The 19,249-nt window shown below is 38.6% G+C and overlaps 1 protein-coding gene across 6 annotated transcripts in view; it reads right to left on the bottom strand.

Moving 5' to 3' along the window:
- Nucleotides 1–482: 482 nt before the first annotated feature.
- The window catches only part of MPHOSPH9 (M-phase phosphoprotein 9), a 41,581-nt gene continuing 22,814 nt past the window's right edge, over nt 483–19,249 (bottom strand). For 5 of the 6 annotated variants that reach the window (XM_072144279.1, XM_072144250.1, XM_072144265.1 and 2 more), the window contains exons 11-24: nt 16,145–16,300; nt 15,730–15,817; nt 14,028–14,243; nt 12,520–12,567; nt 10,127–10,191; nt 9,084–9,185; nt 7,773–7,934; nt 5,920–6,083; nt 4,091–4,243; nt 3,869–3,989; nt 3,694–3,782; nt 2,659–2,816; nt 2,114–2,182; nt 484–1,168 (exon numbers count right to left, since the gene is read on the bottom strand). In XM_072144279.1, the coding sequence (XP_072000380.1) occupies nt 1,067–1,168; nt 2,114–2,182; nt 2,659–2,816; nt 3,694–3,782; nt 3,869–3,989; nt 4,091–4,243; nt 5,920–6,083; nt 7,773–7,934; nt 9,084–9,185; nt 10,127–10,191; nt 12,520–12,567; nt 14,028–14,243; nt 15,730–15,817; nt 16,145–16,300 (1,693 nt within the window). In that variant the 3' untranslated portion in view covers nt 484–1,066. Of the gene's footprint in view, nt 1,169–2,113; nt 2,183–2,658; nt 2,817–3,693; nt 3,783–3,868; nt 3,990–4,090; nt 4,244–5,919; nt 6,084–7,772; nt 7,935–9,083; nt 9,186–10,126; nt 10,192–12,519; nt 12,568–14,027; nt 14,244–15,729; nt 15,818–16,144; nt 16,301–19,249 lie in introns of all 6 variants that reach the window. The other variant, XM_072144285.1, reaches the window with a different exon arrangement.

A 19,249-nucleotide genomic window follows, 5' to 3' on the forward strand; every position in this document is an offset into this window, starting at 1 on the left:
CGTACACCAAAGTAGGAAAAAGTTATTAGCGGCAGAAGACGGCAAAATGAAGATTTTTTTTTTGTAGAGGAGGTTTTAATTTTTGTAAATGTATGAAAACATTATAAAACCTTTACAAATTTGGTATCCCCGTGATCGTACTGAACCAAAGAATGAAGTAGACATGTACTTTGGGGCGCACAATGAAAGCTGTAAAATCCAAGCCCACAAGAAATGGCGCAAATGCGTTTTTTCATAATTTTCGCTGGATTCTGAATTTCTTTCCCGCTTCCCAGTATACGGCACTGAATATTAAATTCCACCACTATGAAGTGCAATTTGTTACGCAGAAAACAAGCCATCACACAGCTCTTTACATGGAAGATATTGTGTGACAGTGGCCTAAGGGCCTTTGGTTAGGGCTCTTGGTAAAAGTTTCCATGTCCCTGTGTGCTACACACTCAAAGAAGATCTTCACAAAAATAAAACCAACATTTTAAATAAAGGATATTTATTGCTGCACTTTGCGCTCCAAAATGTGTCACATTACTGGGTTTTATTTATTTATTTTTTCAAAAAGTATTCCAAAGGGAGATCAACAGAACACAGGAATAGGCCTGCAATGCATTGCCCAGCAAAGCGTTGGAGGCTTTTTACAAAACAGGCAAACTGAATACATTTGGTAACTGAATACGTCATCTGCAAAAATTTGTTTCACAGGAATTGGATAAAAGAAACAGATCTCTGGAAGCACTGTGATGGTTTACATCAGGATAAACATAATAAAAATACTACACTAAAAAAGTCACGAGAGGACAAGTGACCTAATAAAATCTGTACCTACAGTACATATCTAACACATACTCTGCAGTAACTATCCTAAAATTTGGCCACTTGAGATAATAAAATATAAAAGTACAGTCTGTAAGAAAAATATGTGTACAATAAAAAGACCTTCAGGGAAATAGAAACATTATTAAAGCAGTAAAAGAGGTCATTGCCATCAGGCTCATCAGCTATTAGCATTAGTCAGTGCATAAATATGTATATTAGTGCAAAGTGCCAGGATTGGGTATTTATACATGTATTAAATATTTGCTGATGTTGGTAGCACATGGTATTTTTTTAGAGTCATTCGAATGGAACCCAATTGCCGGTTGATCTTTTCCAAACGATCTTCTAAACTTTCCTGAAATAAACAGAAATGTTAAAGAAAACTGTAATAGTTGTTCATTCCAGTTAACACTAACAAGAAAAAGAAACCTTTTTACTTGAAATAAAGAATAAGAATGCAAGCACCATCTATAAAACAGATATACTAAGCACAAAGCGAACACTGCCATTGCCATACACTACAGTTTTTGTGAAGTTGAATGAAGTCTGCCACGTCTGTTTGTTTATTGTGTGCTACATGTTCGCATTTTGTTCTATTATGCTTGAATTGTATACATACACATACATACCTGTAGAACAAAATGCGAACATGTAGCACACAATAAACAAACAGACGTGGCAGACTTCATTCAACTTCACAAAAACTGTAGTGTCATGGCAATGGCAGTGTTCGATTTGTGCTTAGTATATCTGAACAATATGAGGCAATTGATAAAAATACAGTTTTTTTTCTATAAGATTAACATAAAATGGGTTTTTACATAAAAGTATGATCTCAATGACACTTCCAGCAAGACTCACAGTACAAGCCGATACCAGAAGTTATGATCACAGGGCAGCTTAGGGGAACTTCCACAACCCCAAGCAGTTACAAATGTATACACTATCCTGCAGATAGGAGATACATTTTGTTTATGGGAAAATGATAAAGAGTGGGATAGTAATGCATCACCTTTATAAGTTAGGAATAGGTTCAAAGAGGTCTTTCTTCTTGTTTTTTTTTTATCAAGGTCAAGTTATTGAATAATAAAAAAACGTGTCCTTTTAAGAAGCATTTGTAAATAATCCTAACCTATTTTTGGGCAACAAAACACAAGAAAAGACAGATAATGCAGAAACTTCAAACTTCAGTAAGAGAAGTAAAAAAAGGACTGTTTTTACTGTTTATGCTGTGCAATACATATATTTTAAAAGAAATGACTTGATTAAAAAAAACAAGATAAACAAAAGAAAAAACTACCTTTGTGGCTCTCATCTTCAGGCTCAGTCTCCGACCAGTGCCTGGCATTCTGCTAAGGGCAGCTTCAATCTGCGGCCAAAGGCAAAGTACATACGGTAAGTACATATCTAGAATGGCTAAGGATGTCTATAGGCACAAGATTTAATGATCACATTTTCACCCATCCTTAGCATAAAAAATTACCCTGCATAAAAAAAAATTTACCTTCTCAATTTTTTGTTTCTGTGTGACCCTTCTAAGTTACATTTCTAGAGGAGAACAGCTGCTTCCACAATTACAGAAGGATCAGCAAGCTCCCCTAATAGAACATGTGGAGAAGGCAAGAGCCAAAACCATTTTCATAGATTGTTGTGATAACTATCATTAGTCATCTATACAGTCCAGAAAATGGAGGGAACACAAATGAATGTGATTTTACTATGTAATCCAGTCACCAATGCTGGACATTTTATGTTAAAAAGTAACATAAAGCTAAAATACAGGAATGGGAGAAGATCAACAAAAACAGCCTTATAGAAGATCCATCAATACACCAAGCACTATACCTGTTTTTTCTCTTCTGTTAACTCGTCAAAAAGCCGTTCTGTATCAGAAATGGTTTTCATCCTCTCGTTGTATGTGATTTCAGTCTCAAATGGTGGTAATAATAGAGGAAACGGTGACTCACAGCTATTATTCGAATTAATGATAGTCTTTTGCTTCACTGGAAAAAAAAGAGACCACATGGAAAAAAAACCCCAATGCGTTTCAGTTACAATACACCTTTGTGCTCAGTATTGGAATATTCTTATTTTAAAAGTTGTTACCGTATATATATATGAAATATTTAATTGGAACCCGTTACCATGAAAACACATTGTTAGCTGATGGTAGCATGTTATATAGCAGAGAATCTGAGCAGACTGAAATAAAGTTTTGTGGAACATATACAATATTACCTGTATTTATCGCAGTTAACCCCTTCCCACATATTCATTTTTGCATGTACTGAGCTTTACAAGGGCTTGTTTTCTGTGTAATAAATTACTGTATATACTTGAATACAAGCCGACCCGAATATAAGCCGAGGCCCCTAATTTAGCCACAAAAAACTGTGAAAACCTATTGACTCAAGCATAAGCCTCAGGTGGGAAATGTATTGGTCACAGCCAGGATATATCTAGTCATTCCCCTTCCCCTCTAGTATATAGCCATCCAGCCCCTGCCCTCAGTATATAGCCAGCCCCCTGCCCCAGCAGTTAGCCAGCCCCCAGCCCCTGTGGCTGGCCAGCCCCCAGCCCCTGTGGCCGGCCAGCCCCCAGCCGCTGTGGTCGGCCAGCCCCCAGCCGCTGTGGTCGGCCAGCCCCCAGCCCCTGTGGCCGGCCAGCCCCCTGCCCCTGTGGTCAGCCAGCCCCCTACCCCTGTGGTCAGCCAGCCCCCTGCTCACACAAAGCACATTAAGCACATGTCATGAAAAAAAAAAGGAAATCTTGCTATGATATATAAACTTGTTCCAAAGAAGATATAATTTAAATAATAGCAGAACAGAACTGCAAAATTAGAAAGTTCTAAATTGGAACAGACATTTGTCATAAGGTTACCTTCTGGGTCTTCTAATGAAGAAAACTGCAGTCTCTTTCTTGGACTTTGATTTTTAGATGTTGGTGAATCAGCCCAAGAAACATCAAATCTGCTTTAAATAATATGTAAGAGGTTATGAAAATTGTTTTCAAGGTATAAGCAATGTATAAATTCAAAGTTTCAAAGAATCACCACCTTGTCACAGTGTTATCTTCACCGTGTAACAACTGGCTTAATCCTGGAGAGAGGTTTTCACTTGGAGAACGCTTTGGACTGTATGTTATAGACAACGGTGTTAACATTAATTCACGTTTTGCTGCAGAAAAATATGAATATGAATTAAAAATATTAGACATCCCTTTATTATTCCTATGCATACAATCTAAGAAAAAGGGAAATTCACTGAAATACCCTTACTTGGCGTGGTAACAGACTTGCGATTAGAAGGTGGAAGTGAAGAAGATCTTGGTCCATATGAAGACTGCCTCTGGCGTTCTTTACTTTTCTCAGGAGAACCTCGGGGGGTGCAATAACCACTAATACCCATAAGATGTCTTTTGGAAGATAGTTCTGTAATGTAATGTTCAAAGTGAGTCACATAATATCTCATAGAACATATGGAAATAGTGCTGTAATCAATTGATACCTTGCTGAATTGAAGGGGTTGTCCAAGAGTCAAAAAACAAACAAACAGCGAGGTGGCTGAAAAGGTGCGGTGAGAGGGGCTGAGGTGGCACAAAAATAAAATAAAAATGTATTTACCTTCTTGTTCCCTCCAGTTGTCCTGCGCCGCGGTCCATTTGTGCCCTGTCCCTGCTTGTTTACAGGGGCAAGGAAGCTCTGCTCAGACAGCACACCCACCCGAACCCTGTCCTAGAGCTGTATCATGCGCTGGGATATGGTGATGGATGGGCGTGCCCGGCCACCATCTGAGCAGAGCTTTCGTGCCCCTTTAAACAAACAGGGATAAGGCATGGAAGGACCGTGGAGTGGAACACTGGAAGGGCCCGAGGAGGTAGGTACATATTTATCTATGCAGCCTACCCCCCCACCTCGCTAATTTTTCTAGCTCTCTGACAACTCCTTTAACTTTACAGTCCTTTTTAATTACTTATGCACTTGAGAAATCCAAAATGGATATTGCAGATTTGATCATATTTTTCTCCCTTTCTTCCTGATTTTACCAGTGTGCATATATAAATCTTCCCTCCCTACTCACATAGACAGTGGATAGAAGAGGAGAAGCTAATCAAGCTATTTATTTAACTATTTTATACAGTCATATAATAAACTTATCTACTCGCAGAACTGAATTACCAAGTAGAATATTCTCCGATGCAGTAAGGAGTTAAAGGGGTATTCCCACAAAGACAAGTTTCTTATATGTACTCAGGATAACAAAATAACACATTCTCTAATTCACTGTTTGTTATTAACAAAAATGCAGCATTTCACAGATATAAGTCCAACCTTTCTCTATCAGTCCTGCTGTACACAATTTCAGTTGCCCCTAGAAACGACCCTGAAACTTCTCACTTAGGGTCGGGTGGCCACCATCTTGGATTCCTGTGTGAGATTGTGCAGCTAAGATTTCTGTTTCTTTCTGCTGTGTGCCTTTAGCCATGTCCCCTTGCTACAGAGACAGAGACACTCACTGATCACTTCCTGCCAGGAGAAGGTGAGCAGAGAGAGAGCCTGCAAACTACAAGCTACAAGGAGATAAGTGATCGGGGAAAGGGGGAGGCAGGCACATATCTGTGAGATGTAGCAGTGCTCACAGTGTAAGCCTCTGTGTAATCTCATGCATCTCTGATCTGTCTCATCTATGAAAGTGTATTTACACCTTATACCCTGATCATCTAACCACATTGTCACCCCACAGAACTAGATGGATCATGATGTGTCTGCTTTGAGAGACCCCATCCACACCCTGGAATATTGCACTGTGCAGCCGAGGGAGTAATAGGAGCTAAAACAGCAATACAATTGTAAAGTAAGGGGTTAAAATCATCTTTATTGTGTTAACATCACTAGGGGATTGAAATGTGAGAATTTTCTTTCATGAAAAAACCCTTTAAAGTTTATGCTCCTTGTCCTAATCTAAGGGAACAGAAGAAAATTTGATACTTAAGATTTTTCTTTTTTGAAGTATATTCCCAGTTTCAAATGCAATATTAATTTCTAAAATAATACATTGTTCTAAATAATTATAATGTTATATGGAGCATACATTAGCAAAGACTTACGATGAATAGCACCATCTTTGTTTGTAAGAGCACTCCAAATTTTCTCCTTTTCATAATCCCTCAAGGCTTTCAGAATAGGACTTTCCTCACTGTTGCTGTCTTCTGGTTTAGGTTTAGATGTCAAGATATCATGCACTGAAACCTTTTCTAAGGGTGAATGGTATCTTAATAAAAATGGAAAAATATGAGTCAGGGACTTGTGAAAAAAGAGAGAATAAACAAAACAGTATAATTTTATGTAACAAAACTATAATGAGCAATAACTTCAGAAACAAATTGTAGCCATAGAGCCGGAGCAAGACTATGAAGTGACAAGTACTTGTCAGATGTACTGCTCCAAGGTCCTCTCCTGTTCTGATCCCGGTAGTGTACAGCACCAGGTCCCAGCACAGAGAACAGGAGAGGAGCGATGAGATGTATTTTATCATTTGTTTGTCTGGTCAGGGGTCTGTATAATGTCTATTTTGGTTGATCTGGGATCTCCATTTTAATTTTATGTTTGTCTATATCTGCGGTCTCTATTATTATTCTTTATCTACTCTGGGGCTCCTATTATTATATTTATCTACCCAATTATTATTTGAGTCTTCATTACTACAAATGATCTGATTGGGGGGGGGGGGGAATTATTATTTATTGCCAGTCTGGGGTCTACATTAATATTTATTGTCTGTTCTGCAATCACTGACTGATTTGGCTGGTGTCTACATTATTATTAATTGTCTGCTCTTTCCTGATCATTGTTTGTTCCATATTTATAAGCACACCCAAAGTATGTATTATTTTTACTTGCCTGTTGAAGGATCTGCTTTAATATTAATAATCTGGTCTGGGCCTTTATTATTATTTATTGTCTGGTGCTAGGCCTGCATTGGTTATTGTTGGACTACAGAATTGTTATAGTGTTTTGGGGGGTTATTTATTTAATGGTCTTTTATTGAATTTTGAATTTAACAGTACACAAACCATTATAACATTGGACATAAGCACTCAAGATAAAGTAACAAGCACATCCATGGATCTCAGTGAAAGGAACTTAACTATGTAATACCATTAATATATTTCCCCAGGTAGTAAACTTCCCTAACTAAAAAGCATATCAACAAAAGACAAGGATACAACATAAAAAGAATGGAAGGGGTAGGGGTACAGGTACCACTAGCAGATCTCATTCACACAATATGTGTCAACGGTCAGCTTTGCGTCTCCAAAAGTCATCCCAAGGGGCCCAGATGAGGTCAAACTGTTCCAGTTTGTTACTCAGTACAGTTGTTAAGTGTTCCATATTACGGACGTCTGCCAGTGAGGGGGAGGCCGTTTGTTTCCACTTTGAGGAAATGAGACATTTTGCGGCTGCAAGGAGGTGTAGCAACGACCCCGTGGGGTGTTTACCTAAAGTTGTGGGGGTAGGTATTTTCTGGTTTAAAACCAACTCTATTACTGAGCTCACCATCTTCCAATAGCCAGGAAACATCAGCCCCCTGGAAACCACACCGCTGACAGGCGTCATTTGTGGCAGGGTAGATTCTATGAAGTAGAGTGGTAGTGTCGTACCACCACGTTAGTAACTTATATTAGTTGGGGTAGTGCCATAGAATTTTAAGCTCATAGGATAGCTATACAGTACCAGGACCAGGCATAGGATTAGCCTAATATATATATATATATATATATATATATATATATATATATATATATATATATATATATATATATATATACTAAGCCTCTTAGTATATCTGGTGGAATGTGGAGGTTAAGAGGAAAAGAGAGAGCTTGTGTATAATTCGTGGATTAATTTCCCCCTATGTATTTGACAAAAGGACAATAAATTCCAGCTACAAAACACTAACCTGTTTTGTGTATAAATAAGGTCTTGTTTTCTCTCCATCTCTTTGGCTTTATTGTCAAGCGGCTGGCCAGCAAAGATAGAACACTCTTCTTCAGAAGTCAAATCCTTACAAGCTTCCACACTGTATAAATTATCATACATACGTGTATGCAATATTTCATTACTTTAGAAATAAAAAAAAAAAACAACATGAGACAAAAAGTTCCCTGATATGACCAGTCTTCTATTTAAATGTGAACATGTTTTTGCTGCCCAAATTTTGGGGCTGTGTCTGTAATGTAGCTGCAAGTCAAAAATAAGCACTGCTTCTCTGTTTACTGACAAGGGGACTGCCAAAGATGGCTGATTGCAGAGTTCTACTATCTCTGAAATTCCAATGAAAAAGAATGAAAAGATCAACCCCCTCAAACCTGCTGCAAACCGATGTAATAGTACGCCGGCGTGTGGCAAGGGGTGTATGGAGTGGGTTCAAACACAAACACCTCTTGTTAACACCAAAGGGTGTTAAACCTTTACATGCAGCAGGCAAAGCTGCCAGCAGTATGTAACAACTGGTGGCGCATGAGCGCCCCCATCTTGGCTGTGATTGTCTCTTGGCTGTTATAAGATTTGTCATTTGTGCTGCCGCCTTTGTCATTTGGCAACTCATAAAAGTTTTAATAAAAAGTGATCAAAAGGTTGTACAGTCCCACAAATGCCATGAATGTTAACAACATCACACCCTGCAAAAAATGACACATTACACAACCCCAAAACCCCCAAAAAGCCAAAGTATGAAAAAGTTATTAGGGTCAGAATATGGCAATATGAAGAATTTTCTTTTCATAAAGAAAAAGGTTTTCATTTTTTTAAGGAATAAAACCTATATATACGTTTGGTAACCCCATAAATGTAGCTACCAAAAGAAAAAAGGTGAGGTGTCATTTTTAGCAGACTGTGAATGCCATAAAAACAGAGCCCACAAAAAAAAATGGTATAGAAGCTTTTTTTATCCCCTTTAAGTTCACTGCATTTGTATTTTTTTCCAGCTTCCTAGTACATGGCATGGAAAATTAAATACCACCAATAGGAAGTACAATTTTTTACACAGCAAACAAGTTCTGTACATGGGAAAGTTATAGATTTTTAAAGGGAAAGAAAAAATGAAAACTCAAAAATGAAATAGGGAATCGGTGGGAAGGGGTTAATTGCTCTTTGGAAAGCTGTACACTTGCATTTTAAACGTTTTCTTCAATTATATAAAACATACTAATCACTATATATTTACATTAACATGTACATATAGTGCATAACAAAGGTAAAAAGTACTTACTCTGGCCTGGATGACCACGGCTGATCTTCACTTATAGGATGACATTTTACGGTGTTATCATGCTCCAGTTGTTTAATTTCTGTTTCCAGCTTTGAAACTGTCCTGTTGCACCCAAAAAGAGAACAAGGTCACTCTAACAGAGATTTAGAGAGGTAGCAGTACATAGTCCCAACTGCTGTCACCTAAAGTTCCTAACAATTTGATAAAGATCTAATTTGTAGTGCTCAATGTAAAATGTACCTACACAATTTCTTTTTATTGTACAGGGTATTCCCATAAACTTCTTAACTTACAAAGAGAGCAATAAGCGCTCTCTACATCTGTACAACGATAACATTTTCCCAGCAATGTGTGATCCAGTAATGGTCAACAAATAACAATAACTAAAAACTTAAAGGGGGTCCTCCAGTAAGAACATAGGATGGGTGGGGCTTCATGGATCACAACAACAGGGTTCCTTTGTACTCTGAAATGAACAGAATGGTCCTGGCTTCTATACTTATCTCTATGATAAAGAGATACTGAGCTCAACTCCCTAGAGATGAATAGAAAAGACGCAGCTGGAGAAACCCTTAAAGGAAACCTACCACTTGAAGTGGCAGGTTGCAGATGGAAATACCGAGCACCAGCTCAGGGTGAGCTGGTGCCAGAGCTGTATCGCGGTTTAAAACACTTTTTAAACTTTATAGCCGGCGCAGGGAGGTACGCGCTCGGCGCTTACCATGCGCACGGCTCTCCTTCACTTCCTATGTAGCCGTGCGCACGGTCGCGCGCATGGTAAGCGCCAAGCGCGTACCTCCCTGCGCCGGCTATAAAGTTTAAAAAGTGTTTTAAACCGCGGTTTAAAACACTAACAAAAATAAGCTCCGGCACCAGCTCACCCTGAGCTGGTGCTCGGTATTTCCATCTGAAACCTGCCACTTCAAGTGGTAGGTTTCCTTTAAATAAAAATATGAGTAAAAACTTCAATAATTCCCATTGCGGACACTAATAAGACACTAATAACATGAAGTTTTCTTTTGTTGTTCTTTTTTCTTTTTTACCTTCTGAGCTTATTCACTTCATCATGTGCATCACATAATTTATTCTCTGTTATGCTTAGATTATCCTAAAAAGAAAACACCATACACATATAAATTTCACACTGTGTTAAAGCCGAATGTTGCAATTTTTACATGCTTTATGGCAGCAAAAAATTAAAAGAACCAGAGAAGACAAAAAAAGGGTATGCAATTTTACCAATTTTAAAGAGGTTTGATTTTATGGTATTCATTGGTAACCCCTTTCCGACATTTGGCGTAATAGTACTGCATGGCGGGAGGTGCGTTCCTGCAAAATGCAGTACTATTACGTCAAGCCGAAACCCGCCTCTAACACCCGCGATCGTAGATTTCTCCGATTGCGGGTGTTAAATCCTAACACGCCGAGGTCCATCTGTATTACACTGTGTAAGGTGAAGAATAGCTTGAACAAGCGATCAGTGGATCGCTTGTTCAAGCTTACATGTAAAAGTGATAAAAAAAAAGTTAAAAACATTTAATAAAAGCATTTTTTACTAAAAAGAATTAATTAAATAAAGTTAAAGTCCCCTAAACACAAGCAAATCGCCAACAAAAACCAAATATTTGGTATTGTTGCGTCCGTAACAATCCGTACAATAACTCAGAAACATTATTGGACCCGCTCGGTAAACACCGTAAAAACAAAACCCGAAAAACCTGCCAAAAATGTACATTTTTCATAAAATCTCTTCACAGAAATGTTCTAAAAAGTGATCAAAAAAAGTTATGTGCGCCAAATGGTATCAATTGGAAAGACAACTCACGTAAAAAATAAGCCCAACCAAAAAATATTAAAGTTACGTCTCCGAAAAGATGGCGATGCAAAAACAAATGAGATTTCCTCTATATTAGTTTTTTTCCAGTAAAATTGTAAAAATAAATGAAAAACTATATAAATGAGGTATCGTAATCGTAGTGACCTATAGAATAAAGATAATATAGTATTTTTAGTGTACGGTGTACGACCCCCAAAAAATACAAAAAGAAAGGAAACCAAAATTGACAATTTTCTTTTCACCCATACATTCAAGAGTTAATAAAATCTCATCAATAAGCTAATAACCCACTAAAATGAAGTATTTGTAAAGTGCATCTCATGTCGCAAAAAATAAGCCCTTATATGTCCAAATTGCCCAAAAAATAAAGATTGTATAGCCAATAAAAAGTGACAATGCATAATCTGCTCTGAATGGCGCAGCTTCCCTTCGATGCCCTGGCGTGTGCCCATACAGCAGGTTACCACCACATATGGGGTATTATTATACGCGGGAGGGATTGGGTATCAAATTTTGTGGAGCGTTTTGGTATTTTATCCACTGAGAATTTGTACATTTTTTGAAAAACACATTAATTTAGCCAAAACAAATGTTACTTTCAAAATTGTATCCGATTTTGTTTTAACCCCTGTAAAACAATTAAAGGGTTAACAAACTTCATAAAAGTTATTTTACATACATTGAGGGGTGAAGTTTCTATAATGGGGTAATTTATGGGGTTTTACTTTTATGTAGGCCTCTCAAAGTGATTTGAACCCTGAGCAGGTCCCTCAATAGCAGGATTTTGCGTTTTTTATGAAAATGTGAAAAATCGCACCTAACGTTCAAAGGCCCATAACATCCTACGAAAATAAGAGTATGCATAAAAAACCATGTCCACATAAAGTAGACATTCGGTTAATGTTAGTTATTACGTTTTTTTGCTGTTATGACTATGTATGGAAAAAGTAGAAATTTTTCCAAATTTTCACCAAATATCTGATTTTCTCATAAATAAATGCAAAACATACCACCAAAATTTTTCAACTAACATGAAGTGCAATGTGTCACGAGAAAACAATTTTAAAATCACTTGGATATGTTAAAGCGTTTCAAAGTTATAACCACTTATAGTGACACAGGGCAGATTTGAAAAAATGGGCCGTGTCAGGAAGGTGAAAAGTGGCTTTGGCGTTAAGGGGTTAAAGCCAACATTTCACAACACAAGTGTTTTTATATTTTTAGATTTCTTTTAGAGCTGTGTAAAGCCTTTTTGCGTGGGATACCTGTAGTTTATTGACCCCAAATTAATGTATGTATGACTTTTTATTGCTTTAAATTCAAGGCAACAAAAATATGTGACTAGGCCAACATCTTATCTGCCACATATGGTTTACTAGCTTAAATGTAATTTTTGTTAAAGGGATATTCCAGGCCCGATCTTTTATTTAACACACATTACTTGTTCGGAAGATAGTTAATATGTATCAAAAATGGTTAGGGGCATGTAAAAACCTTTAAAGATATATTTAGTAATATAAAGATTTGTAACTCTTTAGTTAGCATAAATAACTAGTTAGTATAAATAGGAGGAAAAAATCTGAAGTAGAAGTCTCTTGCCTTTACTCTCTCATGTTCCTTTCCAAGTGATTCATATTCCAATAAAAGCTGAAAAAAAAAAAAAAAAAATTAAATGGTCATCAAAAATCTATTTAAAAAAACTTAATTTGTTTGTGGCTAGCCATATGTCTAGGCATATGTCCCTAATTATATGGACAGATAGGCAACAGTTTAAAAAATTATAAGGGCTTAGAAAGGTTTCAGTTACGAGGAAAGATTAATAGAATTTTAATTTAGTCTAAAAAAAGAAGACATAGGTCTAGACACATGATGTGTATAAATATATGAATGGTCCACATAATAAATATGGTGGAAAGTTGTGCCAGGTTAAATCAAAAGACGAAAAATATGGTGGAAAGTTGTGCCAGAATAAATCAAAATCAGAAGACGAGGGACCACATCTACGCCTGGAGAAAAGAAGGTTTAAAGTGGTGGTCCGACTAATAAAAATGTAGGTGCCGGGTTGTGGAGGCCTTTTTAAAAAAAATAAATGTGTACTCACCTGCTCCGGTGCTCCTGGTGTCCAGGTGTATGTTTACCGGGGGACGGAAGCTCCCCTCCGACAACTTCCAGAAAGCCAAAGACAAACAGGGGCACAGCTCTGAATACACGTTTATTCATTTTTTTTTAAAAACCCTCCTCAACCTGGCACCTAAATTTTTATTAGAGTTCGACAATCCCTTTAATCTCTGGAGAGGACAAGGCTTCTTAACTGTAAGAACTGTGAATTTGTGCAATAGCCTGCCTCTGGCGCTGGTCACAGTAGGGACAGCAGAGAGGTTCAAGAAGGGTCCAGATGCCTTTACTGCTGGTTCTGCTATAATATAGGATGTTACAGGATTAATCTTTTAGTGGACCCACAGACGTCTTTGATCCTCATCAGGGAAAAAAATGTTTCATCATCAGTGAAAATATACGCCAAAGTGAAAACACCCATAGAAATTAGTGGCTATGTTAGGCATCCGTGGAAATCACTGAAACCACAGATGTGAAAAACAGAGCCAATGTGAAAGAACACTAAGAGTTTGATGTTTACCATGATTAATGCCAATTCACTGCAAAACAGCTCAGTTTACTACAATTAAGATCATGCAGCATAGCTGAGACCGCACATAAAATATAATGAATACATGTAGATGTCATGCTCTATATGTAAAGAAGAAGCAGCATGGAGACATAAGTGGAGACACAGGGAGAATGAACTGCACATGCGCCACCTGTACAGCACTGAACTACAGTATGGTGTATGTTTAACAACTAGCATGTGATTTTTGTGAGGTCTAAGCTGCACAATGTGACATTTTCAAAAATGACATGAGATGTCATATGTTCATATGAGATATTTATTATGGAGAGTTGGAGAATTGGGCTACTGTTTATACTTTCTTTGAATATTCATACATACATGAATATGAAAGTAACAACTTTTTTCAAACACCTTAAAAAGTATAAAAATTTCTGCAAAAAGAAAAATGACGACTTTCAAAGGAGAGGCTGATTTAACTTACATCCTGAAACATTTTATGCTCTTGTTTTATCCGTGCTTCTTTGTCATCTGACTGCCTTATAGTTTTCTGAAGAGATTCTTCAACTTCTTTGAGTCTGGACTGTAATCTGCTGACTGCATTTTCTTTTTCTTTGCTCCTTGCTCTCATTTCTTCAATTTGTTCTTGTAAATCCTTTGAATTGGCATTGGCTGTATGATACTTTTCCCTCCATTGTGCCTAAGAAATTGTTACACAATGTTTTTCAATAACCAATATATAAAAATAGTTTTTTTAAAGCTGTTTTAATTTGATTTTTTTTTTTTATTTTCCATTCATGATAATGGTTGCCATCTTTTCTGGTGATATGCTTTACAGCAGCAACAAGGATATAGTCATTAATGGTCTGGAGCTGACTCCAGGTCTATGGAAAGGTCTTAAAAAAAATCATAAAAAACTGTACATACCAGTGCTACCACACAGTGCTACCAACCCCTAGTGTCAAGCTGCTAGTTGAGGATAGCATAAAATGAAATTGGGTCGCATGTGGCACCCCGGCAGTATATTTTGAACCCCTGATTTTAATAATTTTGAGCCATTTGGATAAAGGCAAACAATTGAGGGAAAATACCATGGGTTATAATTAGAGATGAGCGAGCATTAAAATGCTCGAGTGCTCGTTACTCGGGTCGAACTTTTCCCGATGCTCGAGTGCTCGTATCGCATAACGAACCCCATTGAAGTCAATGGGAGACTCGAGAATTTTTCACTGAAAGAACACATTGAAAAAACACTAAAGAAGAACACATTGCAGATGTTTGCAGATGTTTTCACTGAAAGAACACATTGAAAGAACACAGTGAAGAACACATTGCAGATGTTCCGTACATCAGCTAACTTATCGGAAGACACGAGCGCCGAACGGTGTTCTTCACAATAATATGTGAAGAACATTATGTGTGAAGAACACATTGCAGATGATTGCAATGTGTTCTTCACACAGAATGTTCTTCACATACTATATCGTTATACATACATATCGTTATCGAGCCGGTGAGATACTCGTCCGAGCATCAAGCTCGGACGAGTATACTCGCTCATCTCTACTTATAATGATTTAAGTTTATTATTTTATGAAACAGTAGAGGAAGTATTAAGCCACTAAATAATTGTTAGGCTACGTTCTTTTATGAATACGTTTGTTGTATACATGAGGAAAGCTCCTGGCGTATACACTGAACATATCCATAGACATATTCCGGACAGATATCGCCCCCTTCTCCATCTGCTCCGTAAATGTCAGATTCTGCTGTGAAACACATTTTGGAAAGAGGCAGCATGATCTGTCTTTCCATCCTGCTTCCTCCTGCTGAGTGATATAAACACCCAGTGTAGGCCATAATAGGCTAAGGGGAGACAGATACAACAGTTTTGCATCCATCCCTGGCCTACACTGGCCATATGCTTAAAGAGGTTCCCAGTGATGTAACTGTCCATATAAGGACAGTTACATCACTGGGGAAACACCCTGAATATTGTCAGCCGCAGGGAGGGGGTTGAACTAGATGATGTATACAGTAGGATACTTCCTAACCCTCTGTTGTAAGGCGATATTGGGAATCCACTCAACATATCCTTACAACAGAGGGCTAAAACGCGGTGTTAATGTAGCCTAATGCTGTATGAAGATCTTGTACAACATAACTGGTTTCTTTTATATACTTACCACTTGTATTTCCAGTTCACTATTTTTGTTCTCAAGTACATGGATTCGTTTGCTTGCCTCTGTTAAAGCTCCTTCCATTTGGACACATCTATATAAATAAAGAAGCCCCATAGGTTAAATTTTACATACATATAACTAAGACTTAATAAAGGAATCACCAGCTTGTGATAGCACCATAGCAACAATTGGCTCCTAGATTTATGGTATAAAAAGATGTTTTTAAGATTCCTTAAATGTATTATTTGCTAATGTAAAATCTTTCTCTTGAGAAGCTAAAGTGTTCATGTAACAGTGACTTGGATTTTTACATTGTGCTTCTATGTATTAATATTTTGTATTGAAAAGTGAACCATCATCTAGTTAGGCAAACAGATGGAAATTATCATCAAAATAACATACTAGACAAAGTCATTACCGCTCAGTCAGACTGTTGATCTTCATAAGCTGTTCAGCTGAAGTGGATTTGTTACTGAGAGCAAGTTGTTGCTTTAGATTACTGATCTCCGATTCATAGTAGTCTCGTAAATCTGCCAAGTGTCTTGCATGCTTTTCCCTTAAACTTCGCCGTACACTAAGAACACAAACCAGCATTACAATGACCAAAAATATGTTTCTGATGTTCGACATCAAAATGCATAGCAAGAAATTGTGATTATTCCCGCGACCATGCCACCTCCACGCCATTTGGGGGAAGAGGGGGGTGTGAAGGGGCGTTGCAGCTGGCAGAGTGGGCCGGGACTGCCTGTTCCTGCACATTTTCTAAAAGCCTGAGAACATTCGCCCCTAAATGTTCGCAGGCTTTTACGCAAAACTACGCCAGGTCGGACCTGTGGTAGTTTTGTCTGCTGGTTCTGGTTGGCCATTATATACATTATGATGTCTAAGTTTCTGCTGTGGTGGCAGGGAGGAGGCTTTATCATATGCTGTTAAATCTCCTCCAATTTGTCTGAGACCAACAAAGATTCATCATATAATTTTCTTACATTTCTGAAAACATATGAATGTGTTTTCCTACACAATCAACAAATCTGTTGGGCTATCAACAAATGAAAGTACATGCTGCATTGGATTTCCCTGACGGACTCTTGTCCTCCTTTTTCCTTATTTTTTTCAATAAACAAAAGTAAATGAATATAAATTCAGCAAAATTTAGTGCTGAAAAAGCCCCACACGTACCCGAGAGTCCTCTTCTCCCCGTAGCACCTATTCGGTTCACTGGCACTTTGGTAGATGCACGTCTATATACGATCTGCAGGCACAGAAACTATGACACGGTAGTCTGATGTCGTCATACTTTGTGTGTCGGCAGATCCCATAGATGTGCATCTGTCGAAGCACCAGAGAGGTGCTACGAGGAGAAGAGGGGCGAGCGCCAGGGGTGAGCGCCGGAGAGTGAGTACTTTTTTAAGGGGGCATTCTGCTGTATGTTATATTAATTGGGGGCACTCTGCTGTATGTCATATTAATTGGGAGCACTCTGCTGGAAATTGTATTAATGGGGGCATTCTGCTGGACAATAAATTAATGGGCGCACTCTGCTGAACATTATTTTAATGGGGGCATGGTAGATTTATACTCGAATCAATACATTTTCCCATTTTTTTGTGGTAAAATTAGGTACCTCGGCTTACACTCAGGTTGGTTTATACTCGAGTTTGTATGGTAATAGAAATCTCAATCAAACCAGTATTTGGTGTGAGCAACCACAATAGCAGTGATTTCAACCACAATAGGTCTGTCCAGGACTACATGAAGCACCAGAAGTACTTCTTCAAGATGTTTGGAACAACCTTACTGCCAAGTTCCTCTAACACCTGTGTGCAAATCTACCTAGAAGAATTGATGCTGTTGAATGCTAAATTTTGCTTATTCACGTACCCACAAGTGAGTTTGGTCTAAAAACGACTTGATGTGTGCACTTGTGGGATTTTCTGGTCCAAAACTCAAATCATTGAACTGAAAGACATGTGCTGTGTTCTAATTTAGTGATTTGAGGGTGCGGTCACACATACCGCTTTGCTTCTGTTTAGAAACTGAATCAAAGCACACAGGGGCATGCCGTGGCCAGATCCCATATGCATTCCTGTATATATATATTATATATATATATGCATTTGAACGGTAACCAGCACCTGGTGTCTTGCATTTAGACAATACATGGAAACGCATATGCGATTGGGATGTGGTACACCCCGTGCGCTTAGATTCGGTTTCTAAATGGAATCAAAGCGGTACGCGTGACTCCACCCTAAGGCCCCATTCACAAGACCGTTGTGGGGATGTATATCTGGCTGCATATTTGCGACTGGATATGCATCCCCACAGATGGCTATGGTAATCCGGTGGTGGTGTGTCACCGTACTACACCGTATACAGGGAAAAGCTAGGGCATGCTCTATCTTTCTTCGTGTGTACGCCTGTGCAGTACCGTTTGCTATGGAGAGGGGAGGAGTGAGAAACACTCACCCCTCCTCCTCTACAGCGCGCCACTGTATGCTCACCCAGTGTGAATGCAGCCTTGGGCAAGAGCACAAAGCTAAGATTCTCAAACTTGTTTCAGGACAATAGGCTTTATTTACATAAACAAATAAAGATTTTCTCAAATAATTAGGACAACCATAAATCTCCAATTTGCATATTGTTTCAAAGCTACCCCTGCCATCGTTTATTGATATATCATTTACACTCACCGGCCACTTTATTAGGTACACCATGCTAGTAACGGGTTGGACCCCCTTTTGCCTTCAGAACTGCCTCAATTCTTCGTGGCATAGATTCAACAAGGTGCTGGAAGCATTCCTCACAGATTTTGGTCCATATTGACATGATGGCATCACACAGTTGCCGCAGATTTGTCGCCTGCACGTCCATGATGCGAATCTCCCGTTCCACCACATCCCAAAGATGCTCTATTGGATTGAGATCTGGTGACTGTGGAGGCCATTTGAGTACAGTGAACTCATTGTCATGTTCAAGAAACCAGTCTGAGATGATTCCAGGTTTATGACATGGCGCATTATCCTGCTGAAAGTAGCCATCAGATGTTGGGTACATTGTGGTCATAAAGGGATGGACATGGTCAGCAACAATACTCAGGTAGGCTGTGGCGTTGCAACGATGCTCAATTGGTACCAAGGGGCCAAAAGAGTGCCAAGAAAATATTCCCCACACCATGACACCACCACCACCAGCCTGAACCGTTGATACAAGGCAGGATGGATCCATGCTTTCATGTTGTTGACGCCAAATTCTGACCCTACCATCCGAATGTTGCAGCAAAAATCGAGACTCATCAGACCAGGCAACGTTTTTCCAATCTTCTACTGTCCAATTTCGATGAGCTTGTGCAAATTGTAGCCTCAGTTTCCTGATCTTAGCTGAAAGGAGTGGCACCCGGTGTGGTCTTCTGCTGCTGTAGCCCATCTGCCTCAAAGTTCGACGTACGGTGCATTCAGAGATGCTCTTCTGCCTACCTTGGTTGTAATGGGTGGCGATTTGAGTCACTGTTGCCTTTCTATCA

The sequence above is a fragment of the Engystomops pustulosus genome, chromosome 1 (genome assembly GCF_040894005.1).
Source record: "Engystomops pustulosus chromosome 1, aEngPut4.maternal, whole genome shotgun sequence".
In the NCBI taxonomy this organism is placed as follows: Eukaryota; Metazoa; Chordata; class Amphibia; order Anura; family Leptodactylidae; genus Engystomops; species Engystomops pustulosus.